Here is a 12704-nt window from a genome sequence, read left to right as displayed (position 1 = left end):
TGACCATCTCTGCAACCTGTTCAGGTCCTCTTGGAGGATCCTGCAATCCTCATCTGTCACAACTCTTCTCATCAACTTTGCGTCATCCGCAAACATCGACATGTAGGACTCTACGCCTGTAAACATGTCGTTAACATATACAAGAAATAGAATTGGTCCCAGCACCGTGTGTGTGTGTGTGTGTGTGTGTGTGTGTGTGTGTGTGTGTGTGTTCAACAACACGCTCTGACAGACACCAAGCAGGTTAGCGAATACATTTGAGTAAAAATAATCATATGTAAACGAAATTCGTTTATTAACAAAACTTTCCTCATCAGGAAATAATGACTGTCTATCACACAAGCACGACAACAATTTCGTGGCTTTTATCGTCTATTGGTTCATTCCCATTCCTCATTTTCCTCTCCCCTTTCCTTTCCATTTCCCCTTCTCTCCCGCCTTCGTTTTCCCTTCCCTCTCTGTGCATTCCCAGGTGACAAATACGGCTGATTTTCCCTGTTATTTTTGCAACCGGATCAACACCAGTCCGTTCACGACGCCAGCTAAGCTATGAGCGAGACAAGAGACCAGGCTCACCAGAGGGACGGTCCGGGGCTCACTTTAATTCTCTGTATTACTCCCCTCGGAGTAGCCGCCACACAGAGGGGGAACACATCAGCCCTCCCCCCCCCGCCCCAACACACCACACCCCATGCATACATTAGAGAAGTCCTCGCGGGCGAGCGGACAGCGCTCAGGGTAGGTCCTAGTCCTTTAAGGATCCGGGTTCGATTTCCGGTGGATTTTCATTCACCTGGTGCTCCGGTTCACTTTGAAGTAAATAGATTCAAATCTGCAAATCGGGTACTTCCAAGCACATGCCTTAGACCACCAGACCATGACATGCATGCTTAAAGGCAATGCAACCTAGGATTCAAATGAATCCTTTAGGGGGTCCCTAGACTTCCACTGAACTCAAATACTGGTCCTACTGATTGCTTCTTGAAGAGAAGCGTTGAAGGTAGAACTACCATACCGCAGCCAGAGTGCATGGGACCAATGCGTAAAAATCTGAATTGGTTTCAGTGGAAGCCTGAGGCCCCCCTAGAGGATTCAGGTGAATCCCAGGTTCCATTGCTTTGGAGCATGTAGTGGTCAAGTGGTGCAGGCCGTGTGCCTGGGAATACCCAGTGTGCAAGTTCGAATCATTCTCGTAGCTCCTACACTGATTTTCTCATTTTCAACTTAGGAACTTTACGAGAAAAGTTAATTATCACTCATAAAAATCCTGGATATGGAAAAGCTATATATAGAGAGAGAAAGTATAAGAAAGAAGAGGAGGAAAGGTTTCAGAGAGAGAGAGAGAGAGAGAGAAACCTTGGAGTTTTTTCCGGGGCTTAGCGTCCCTGCGGCCCGGTCGTCGACCAGGCCTCCGAGAGAGAGAGATAGAGAGAGAGAGAGAGAGAGAGAGAGAGAGAGAGAGAGAGAGAGAGAGAGAATCCCACAACGCTGCCAATCATTCATGGGAACAATCCATCCATCCCGAGTCAGAGGATTCAAACCCAGAATCAATTCCATCCCCGAGGGACACAGGCGCGTCACCGCAGGCCGAGGGGGGGGGGGGGGGGGGGGGGAGGGGGGGAGGGAGGGATGCGATTGGCCAGTTTTGTTATGGTTATTCTTTTCTGTGTTTTCCATTAGAGTGCCATTATGAGGTCGTGTGCCGGTCCCCACCAAGAATATTAGGGCTGTTATGGTGTGTTTTGGCTGCCCCATTCTCAGCCGGGGAGGGACGAGGGAGGTGATGGGAATTGGTGAGGGGGAGAGGGGTGGGATGATTATAGGGAGAGAGAGAGAGAGAGAGAGAGAGAGAGAGAGAGAGAGAGAGAGAGAGAGAGAGAGAGAGAGAGAGAGAGAGAGAGAGAGAGAGAGAGAGAGAGAGAGAGTAACGCCAGAGAAGACTCCTGGAGAGAGAGAATCATTGTGTATGGTAACGTCGAGCTGTGAGTGGACGTGTTGTAACCGGCAATGTGAACAAGATAGGAAGAAGCAGGGATGATATTGCTGCCACTGACACACGCGGGGAAGTATGGAGCGAGTACATGGGTCGGACCAGAGCATCAGAAAAGAGGGCGACACTCTCCATTTTACAGAAATGGTGAGAGTCGGAGAAATAGCGGGGAGGAGGACAAAGAGAGGAGAGGGTAGAGGAGAATGTGTAGGATAACAAGAGAGAAGGGGGACATGTGGAAAGAGAGAGAGAGAGAAGCCATTAGGCCTGCAGGATCCCTGGCTGTGTTTTGGTATGTATCGCCTCATTTCCCACATTGATTTTAGAATCAAACCTGTTTTTAATAAGATTTATATATATATATATATATATATATATATATATATATATATGAGAGAAAAAGAGAAATGTAATTCTGTTCTAGTATATTTTGATGGAGTGTTTTCGATTAGAGCAATATATGGGAGCGAGGGTCTGGGACGCGCTACGTGGCGACTGGCTGACTTTTTCAGTGTGGCGAATTAGTTGATATGTGAGAATGATGCAACCAATAAAATGATAACAAAAGCTTCAAAATTAAAGGTTTAAAAGATTCATTGAAAATGCGCAATATGTTTTATACATTTAAATATGGTTTTCAATGCACTTTTTTATATATGTATGCGAATTTTTATCTCTTGCCAGTAGAAAAATGTTCAAATATTATATATATATATATAATGGCATGCGCTCACTAGGGACCTGTAACCATTATTTCCGTCTGAAATCACTCTTAGCTCCTCACCACCGGCCGGAAATGATATAAAAACAAGATCACAAGTCATCGGAATATTCATAGATGACCAGCTTCATGCATATACCCACCAGCGCTACCGAATTATCGACCTGTTTCCCTTCCCTTTCGTAAGGACGTATATGCGATTTTCCCTCATATTACAACGGATCATAAGACTCAATATAAGAGTGTGATTAAGCGCGAGGAAGAACATAATCTATTCTCTTTAATAATAAGGGTCATAATATGAATGGAGTGCGATGTTTGAAGACCAAAAGGGCGCACTACTTTCCCGCGCGGATTAACTGAGACTTGAAGTGCGGTCAGGGGCGAAACATGGCGTCCTACCCGCGTCAACTTGTCATCCCTCATCCACGCAGAACGCAAGAACGCAGAGCGCAAGCCCCGATGCGTTTTACATCTGCATTTTGTGTTACCGGAGAGATTCTAGGACGCTGCGGAGAGCATTCTGCTTTCAGTACACACAGAAATCGTCTGGGATGTTCACAGACGTTGGTTCGAATCCCCGTCACATCCCTTGTGAATTTGTTCATTCTGTTTTCAGATTTGCGAATGTACCAAAAAATATTAAAAGGAGGAATCACTCCGTAGAGTTGTTTTTCTCAGGAGACGTGGATAAACTGCCTCAGACGACATGAATGACTATGGAACAATGTTGTTTTGTTCCCATTCATAGTACAAAGACGTTTTGCTTCAGAATATGTACGTTGAGAATCAAGACGGGGGGTACCAATGGCGGGGGACCTGCCCTTAACTATATGTTTAACACATCTCTAACCCTGTCCATGGAGGACAGAAGGAAATGTATATATGCTGGTTAGCATTGTAAATGTGTGGCCACGTCTGTGGTAGAAAATAATAATAGTGAAAAATCTGTTTCTCCAGAAGGTATGGCATCTTCCACGTTAACTCGATGAGTTCTGGGGCCAGATACACGAAGCAGCTACGCAAGTACTTCCGAACGTGCACATCTTTCCTCAATTTTTGATGGCTTTGACTACATTTATTAAACAGTTTACATGCATGAAAACTTCCCAATCAACTGTTATTATTGTTATAAACAGCCTCCTGGTGCTTTGGAGTTCATTAACTGTTTAATAATTGTAAAGAAAGCTTCCAAATATTGAGAAAAGATGTACAGGTTCGTAAGTGCTTGCGTAACTGCTTCGTGAATCTGGTCCCACTCATGCGTTGGTGGCCTTCTACCCGTTCCTCATCTCTCATGTGCATCGCTGTAGTTCCTCACTCACACCTCGAGTCTCTTACACATCTTCCTCATTCCTTGCACACCACTCACACAGACCTACGACCCTTCCTCTAACCTCACAATCACATCACAAACGGTTGCACAAAGAAATCACATTAACATGATGTATCACTGAGAAAATCGCGTTAATGATTTATCACGTTAATGTTATATCACGTTAGTGTGATTTATTTACAGAATGGTTCAAACCTTACCATCACCAAATAAGAGGCAAAACAAAAAACAACATAAGGAGGCCTGGTCGAGGACCGGGCCGCCGAGACGCTAAGCCCCGAAATCGTCTCAAAATAACCTCTAACCAGGGAAGAAAAAAAATCAATCCTTAAGAATTATTCCGGGTATAGTTCAGAGCATAATACCACCATCACTACAACAACCACCACGTCTCACCGTGGCCCGCCATTACCACAACTACCACTACTTCCTGGTAACCAGACCACACGAAGCGTGAGTACGCACGTACCTGGAGAGGATCTTGGAGACACAGCCGTGAGAGACGCGAAGTTGGCGGGAGATGTCGCAGGGGCGGACGCCGTTGTGGGCCAGCTCCACTATCCTCTGACGAACCATGTCTGGGAGCGGCCTCCCGTTGACGAAGACGCCGCCCAGCTGGTTCACCCCGCCGTGACCTGCAACGGCAGACATGTGGGTCACGAGTGGGTTAACTTGTGGGTTATGACTGAGTTAACGTGTGAGTTATGACTGGGTTAACATGGGAGTTATGACTGGCTTAACATGGGAGTTATGACTGGGTTAACATGTGGGTTATGACTGGGTTAACGTGTGAGTTATGACTGGGTTAACATGGGAGTTATGACTGGCTTAACATGTGGGTTATGACTGGGTTAACATGTGGGTTAGGACTGGGTTAACATGTGTGTTATGACTGGGTTAACATGTGGGTTATGACTGGGTTAACATGTGGGTTATGACTGGGTTAACATGTAAGTTATGACTGGGTTAACATGTGGGTTATGACTGGGTTAACGTGTGGGTTATGTCTTGGTTAACATCAAGACATATGGGTTATATCTGGTCTACTCCTAGAGATGTTGGTTATGGTCATATCAAGACCCATGTAGTATATAAAACGCCACAGCCTTAAAAAAAAAGAAAAAAAAGACCCGAGACAGTCTATGGTCTTTTTCGGTATATTTGCAGCAGGCAAAAGCCTAGAGGAGACTTAAGGGGGCACATATAAGTATAAAGGACTTCAGTATATACCATACTACAGCCTAGGGAAAAGATGTAGCGTGAGAGTTGACCTCTACCGAAGTCAAGAATTTATTAGAAAAGGAATGTGAGTATTATTGATGTTCTGAGACTGGTCTGGTCTGAGACTCACTGGTCTGAGACAGCAAAATGATCCGAAACTGTAATCGTCTATATACATATATTGAATCTGCTACGAGAAAACAACATATATATATATATATATATATATATATATATATATATATATATATATATATATATATATATATATTTAGATTTTGACAAATATTTGCACAGAGCTGAAGAAATTGGATCATATGTACTAATTATAGATAGTAGCCATAAGGTTTCTAGTATGTATAAATTCCTTCTTGCAGCACCGTCGGGGTAAACACAATTGTCCAGAGGAAGCTGAAGAGCGGCACGTGGCCAGGCTCGGCCCAACTGACAGAAAACATAATGAGGGAGGCCACAATAGGCCCGAGTGACCGTCCTCATAAACAGGGTATCAATCTCAAATCCGTCCTTGTCGGGCACAGCCGGACTCCATCGGGTTTTGTACCCAGTCATTTATACGAGCATTACAAGGCGGTCTCGGATAATACACGTTAAAGTGAGCATTCACCGAAGTCACACGATTCCACAAACTTTCGACACCACAACCGAATTTTCCGCTCGACTATTTACGGTATTGTCACCTCGATTATATAAATAAACGGATGAAACGCTATGAAATGAAGCGGTAGTTTTCCAAACGGTGTGATGAATAGAGAGTGTTGAGGGGCAGCTGCGTTGGGTGGGTATTGAGGGCCCAGGACCGGCCTTGGTGCCCCAACCACCTCCGTCCCTCCCTCCCACTTCAACCATACAAGCACAGAATTTACTGAGCCTTTCCACTTTGGTAGCGGAAGTCCCTGGTAATATCCATGGCACTACATCTTACTTCTTTATATAATCTGAGTTGCTTTTGTGTGTATAGTAACGAAAGTGTTGTAAATTACTAATCTGGCTTAACTGAAAATTACAGAATGAAATTATTTTTCCCATTTAATCTCAACACATTGAATGCTAGCATGAGCGGCTTGGAAAAGTCGCCCGGCGATGACTTTTATAGAGAATGTCCAGGTTTTGTCCTTATCATTATCCAAAAGTTAGTGGCTTTTGTGGAGAGTATATTACATGCCAAATGATTCCTTATGCAGACGTGACCCAGAGGCTTATTTCTTGTTCAAGGGGCGAGAAGGATATGCCACTTGACAGCCATGTTTCCGTAGAGGGGGTCGAGGACACAGTGTACTCGGAAGTCACTCCTAGCGCCACTTACCTGCAGCTTCCCTGAGTTTTCTCCAGGTGGTCTTGGTAATGCATTTGAAAGTGGCGCTAACGTTACAGATGAAAGTACGGAAAACTGGTGGTAATAAGGAGGTGGAAAACCGGGATGAGAGTGGTTATACGAGATGAGTAGCTGGAGTGGATGCACTCGTCTGGGAAGCTGTAATAATGTATTGTTGCATGAGGCGCCTCGCCCTCATATATTTTACAAAAGAAGGCGTGTTTTTTCATATGATGTCATAGGAGTTCGAAGTTGCAATGTGATTTGGAACATTGTTATTTCACGAAAAAATTAATGGAGGATTTTCAAGCGTATCCACAAGCAACAATAACTCGAAATAAATACATTTAAAACAGGGCATCGCCAGCCACGTGAATAGTGTCAATCACCCCAGCGACCAATCCAGGTGTCCTATGGTTCCTACGCCCTTGTCCTCCTCCTCCCTCCCCCTCCCCCCCCCCATCTCCATTCTCACTCGAACCCTGAATGGTTTGTCCCCCTCTCTTTCCCCCCTCCACCCCTCCCTCCCTCCCCTCCTGTCCTCCCTCAGCGAGAGACTCACCGCCTGGGTCCCCCGCCCATTGCGGTAGTCAATATAAAGGGGAATAACGGTATGATATCGCGGCGATCATCACTTGTAATAATAATTCCGCTCATAACTGTAGGCTCCTACCAGCTGGATTGTTTACACGGGGCTGCTCTCAAGTCCTGATCATTACCATGGGTGATGGGAGACGGCACGCTCGTGTTCCCAGCCAATCCTCCCATCACCCTACTCTGTCATGGTATTAATTATGCAAACACACTCATGTCGCTCATAAGATTACAAAGAGATTGGCAGATAAACCATTCCAAACATATGTTCTATACATTCCCGCACCTGTCAGAGGGTCTCTCAAGTGTCATCTGTTTGTGTTAGATCAGATAAGTGGATTTGGGGCGGAATAAGTGGCTGGGGGATCAGATAATAAGCCGTAAGTGGGTGTTGATTCGTGTATCAGGGGAGATAATCTCCCGTTTGTTTACAGGCCGGGGTAGAGGGACTGGTGTGTAAGCAGGCGCTGAGTTGTGGCTCCAGAGACTCATCACTACTGACACCCCTTCATGCCTGCCCTCATTAGTATTTACTCTGGAAATAATTTTCTCTTGTTAAACTATTGTTAAAATTTACTCTGGCTAAAATATGCTGCTGTGCACGTGCACGCAGCCTTGAACCATCAGCGGTGTCGCAACCCACAGTACGCCTCTAAATGCTTCAAAAGAGCAGCAACGTTAATATGAAACAGCTCTATGTAAACAAAGAGGCAATATTCTAAAATAAAAAAGAGGAGAAAACTAAAATCTAAAGAAATACATTAAAGAAATAGTACACGTAAATACAGTCATAATGATAATTATAGTTGAAATAATAATAATATTATTTTAATACTAATAATACTATTAATAATAGAGAAACTTACTACTATACCGTAATGTTAGAATGAATGTGAAAAAAGACCCAATAAATGTGTATATGTGTATTATTAAACCAAGTTTTCGGTTGAAACCTATAACCTTTATCAAGGTGCTGTTGAGAACACTGCTTTTATTAATATATATTAATAAAAGAACAACTGGGGGCATGTAAGAGGTTACACGCGAGGAACAAGTAGATAATGATAGGTGATGACAGAGAGGGGAAGGGCAGGCTGAGGGGAAAGGGAAGGAGGGAAGAGGAAAGGATTGAGATAAGGAGGAATTAGGGAGGATTTAGGGAGTGAGGGACAGAAGCAAGGAGGGTGTGAAAGGGGAGGATGGGCAAGTAAAAGTATGGCAGAATAGGCAAGAAGAAGAAAAGGAAGGGAAGAGTGATAGGTGGAATTGTAAGAAAGGAGAAAATCGCTTATGTGTTAGAGAGAGAGAGAGAGAGAGAGAGAGAGAGAGAGAGAGAGAGAGAGAGAGAGAGAGAGAGAGAGAGAGAGAGAGAGAGAGAGAGAGAGAGAGAGAGAGAGCAAGAGAGAGAGAGAGCAAGAGAGAGAGAGAGCAAGAGAGAGAGAGAGAGCAAGAGAGAGAGAAAGAGCAAGAGAGAGAGAAAGAGCAAGAGAGAGAGAAAGAGCAAGAGAGAGAGAGAGAGCAAGAGAGAGAGAGAGACATAGAGAGAGAGAGGAGGGGAAGAGAGGGAGGGAGGGAGGGAGGGCAGTAAACCGTCAGTTTTGGCAACTCTTGTTTCAGAGATAAGCCCCTGGAGGGTGCCGCCGATGGGACATTATTATCAATTGTTTGATTGGATTAACAGCAGGAGCGGCTGTCATCTGTCGGAGGAGTGGTGGTAGCGATAACTTCTGCCTGGTGTGGTTGTTAGAGGGCGTAGGGTAGTGAGGGCGTGGGGTAGTGAGAGGGTGTACGGGTGGGAGTGGGCGTGGGTGTAGAGAAGACCCGTGGCACGTGCTGCCCTTCAGATGGTGACGATAAGAAAGGGGCGTCAGGTCCCGCTGGGCCGCCAACCCCAGCATATGCCTCGTCGGGGGAGATAACATGGATTAATTGCACCCCAAACATCAACAAAACATCATGTACACTGCAGAGCAACACACAGATGTTGTTTCCTAGTGAACTCGCCCTTACGACTTTACAAGCTATTTCCCTAGCCGAGTGGCGGTCATGAAACCTGCTCCATGTGGTTGTAAACAAACTTGTGGTCACGGAAACCACGACAGGACTTCAAGCCCCCGGCGACCTGTGGCGGGAGCCCGAGCTGTGAATAGCCTTCATTACTTGCCAGACCGCCCACAGAGGTCACTACTCGACGCTCTGGGGGTCAACTGACCACCAGTATTGTCCCAACAACTGGCCTCCTGTCTTGACCAACCCTCCAATTGCCATCCGCCTCTTCAATTTCATTTGAAGACTGTAAATCCCAAAAATAACTAACAGACTAAAACACGACTTCTTTTGGCATAGTACATTTAATTTACACTAACTGATAAATACTAGATAATGTAGTTTAGAGTCCGTGTGAATATTTGATGTAGCGTAGAGGGGGAGGAGGAGAGGGAGGGCTGGGCACGTGCCCGCTCGAACGTGGTGGTCGTCCACAAGATGTAGCGGTCTGACCTCTGACCTCCAGTTGCGGTGCGGCCTTTGACATCCAGTAGTGGTGGTGCTGCTGACTCCCAACTCTGGTGGTGGTGCTGACTCCCAACTCTGGTGGTGGTGAGCCCAGCACCACCAGAGGGCTCACCGCAAGTGACCTAGGCCAGTGGAAATTGACGGAGAAATCTTTGTTCCCCTACGACTACTACTGAGTTTGGCCAGTTAATCAACTATATATCAAAATCTCTATTAGGCACCGACATCTATTTGTTATATAAATGTATTGACTATATACCACTACCACAGCCCCTGACGGTCTTGGTCACATTGTCTCGTCAGGCACTTACGAGTGTGACACAACCATTAGAGGCAGCCACAAAACACTCACGCCTCTGTGACCGCAACGTGACCAAATATCTCGGCCAATCATAAAGCCAAAAGCGGGGGGACACACTCACCCCCAATTACCCGTCACTTCATTGGTCATGTTTTGAGAGGGAATAACATAATTTAGTCCGATATGTGGCTATTTTGGTCACTATCCCTTCTGTCCCCCCCCTCGGCCATCCCGAGGGGACAATTGGACACATCAAAAGATACATCAGGGGTCGACTTGGAGTTTCTGGGACGGTAGTTATCCCTGTTTTATTGTCACATTTACGGTCTTCCCGTCGGCTCCCTTCCTCGCTGTCTGGGGACGCCGGCGTGACGACTCGCGGGTCGCGGCTTTGACGACTTACTCGGAGTCGTCACCAACTCGGTGACGACTTAATTGTGAGTCCCCAGCTTAAAGCTACCGCTTTTTCCTTCACTTAGCACAACTTAGGACCAATAAACAATTAAATCCTAATATCTTCTATATCATTTTTCTTCATTTAACTTATCAGCGTATTTGAGAAGTCTTGTTTACATAATATCGATCTTTCTTGCTCATTGATTGTTACTCCTACAACCTAGATCACACTTCTATTAGTTCTCTTTCTCCCCGTCTATGGCTCCATCCTCACATCCTTCCCCTCCTGGCTGACTGCTCACCCCCTCACCGTGGCGAATGGGGGAGCTCTGAGTCGAGAGGCCACCAAATGGGAAAATGATGTACCCGCCGTGAGAATCGATGCTTGGGAACTGACTCGCTAACTGGAGAAGCAATTTGCGGTGTCTGGAAATGACTTATCCCTCTTACAACGCTTCTTTTATTGCATGTTAATTGTAGTATATTGCCTATACGACGTAAACACACATCCAGATGCCTCTAACTTTCCTCTCTTGGATCTCGAAAATATTCAGTGGCCACGATAAAAAAAATAAAAAAAATAAAAAATAAAATATGAATGATGTGTCTCGACAATAAAGTAGGATCGGGCAGTAAAGACGTGAGCAAGCAACAGAGGTCAAAATAGCCAATCGTAAGATCCACTCGATCCTACAGCGTAAGGATCGATCCGTAAAGATGACTTAATGTGTATTAAAGGGCAGCCCCATAGCCTGAGTTAATGCTCCTGGCTAGCGACAACTTCCTCCCCTCTACCATCTCAGAGGGTGAGACTTCAGTGGACCCTAACCCGTAAAAGCGTTTAACTGTTTAACTTGGAGTCTAATTTCCTAACAGGTGCACAGATAAATCAATGTAAACACACTGGAAAACAAAATAGTGCCACTGAATTATAAACAGTGCTCACTCCGCCAATAAACAACATCCAGAGAACTGAATCTTGTTCTGAGGGTTCCAAGGTCAAGTGTTCAATATTCACGGAGCGAGTATTTAGAACCCGCAGCACGAGCCGCTCCAGGTCGTGGCGGCAGTCGGGTGTAGTCGGGCGGCCGTAGACACTACTCTGCGACCACTCACTACCCGACTAATATCTTCATGCCCGATTACGCCCGACCAAGGCATCGACGGATATATTTTTTGGTTATGAAGACATTACGGAAAGTGGGCAGTAGGGCGGTGGGTGATGAGGGTGGGAACGGAGGGCGTCAACAGAGAGGTCGATGAGGGGTGTGAGAATATGGGTGATGGATCGAGGCGCCATGACGTAGCCTCGCCCTCATCCAGACCTTCCTCATCTCCTCCATCCCATCATCCTGTTTAGATAGTATCAATTGTGACGGTCGTCAATAATCACGAATTCGTAGGGACTTAGCTTTTAGATAGTAGAATTCTGACTAGTAAGGAATTTTTTTACAATAAATGAAGCCAAAACACAAACTTAAATATTCCTAGGCCTATTATAGTACATATATGTACTATATTAGGCTTCAGATATCGTGTATCAGGCCAAGGAAGGTTAGGTTAGTTTAGTTTGTCAAAGCAACACAAGTAAAAAATTATTTTCCGGCTTGTCCAACGCAATAGTTCAGGTTTCTACTTTTTAATTTGTTTGCACGTTGTTATATATACTATGGTCCTCATCGTTATTATAAGTACTACCGAAACAGGAGGATGGGCTGTCTCCTCACAACTCCCTAAAATAAATAATATCAGAATAATATTAAACAAAATCAACTTCAACACAACAAAATAATAGCAGGAAGCATTGTGTGGTGAAATGCACGTTATCACAAACGTAAGCTGGAATTATATTACCGCAAAATAAATAATTTTAAATTGTTATTTAGCACATCACACCAGGAGGGTAGAGAGATGTAGGGAGCGTCAACTCTCACGTGCTGCTGAGGACATGCGTGCTCTCACATATTACAAAACAAATATTTGAGTTCTAAACTCAATTTAAGCTCTATTTGAGCCCACATTCGAGCCCTAACCTAACCTAACTTTCAAATATGTGATTTTTCAATACTGCTGAGCATTGTGGGAACTCTCAAGCATACAAATGAGCTCTCAGGAACGCAAGCATACAATGCCAGCTCTCAGGAACGCAAGCATACAATGCCAGCTCTCAGGAACGCAAGCATACAAATGAGCTCTCAGGAACGCAAGCATACAATGCCAGCTCACAGGAACGCAAGCATATAATGCCAGCTCTCAGGAACGCAAGCATACAATGCCAGCTCTCAGGAACGCAAGCAT

At 45.1% G+C, this 12704-nt stretch overlaps 1 protein-coding gene across 8 annotated transcripts in view; it reads right to left on the bottom strand.

Annotated features, from left to right (window-relative positions):
* Positions 1–12704, bottom strand: part of LOC123759757 (paired box protein Pax-5-like) — a 205231-nt gene that overhangs the window by 60722 nt on the left and 131805 nt on the right. For all 8 annotated transcript variants that reach the window (XM_069317196.1, XM_069317197.1, XM_069317192.1 and 5 more), the window contains one exon: positions 4517–4682. In XM_069317196.1, coding sequence (XP_069173297.1) covers positions 4517–4682 — 166 coding nt within the window. The remainder of the gene's footprint in view (positions 1–4516; positions 4683–12704) is intronic.

Source organism: Procambarus clarkii, chromosome 8, assembly GCF_040958095.1.
Source record: "Procambarus clarkii isolate CNS0578487 chromosome 8, FALCON_Pclarkii_2.0, whole genome shotgun sequence".
Classification (NCBI taxonomy): Eukaryota; Metazoa; Arthropoda; class Malacostraca; order Decapoda; family Cambaridae; genus Procambarus; species Procambarus clarkii.
This window is presented reverse-complemented; position numbering and strand designations above follow the sequence as displayed.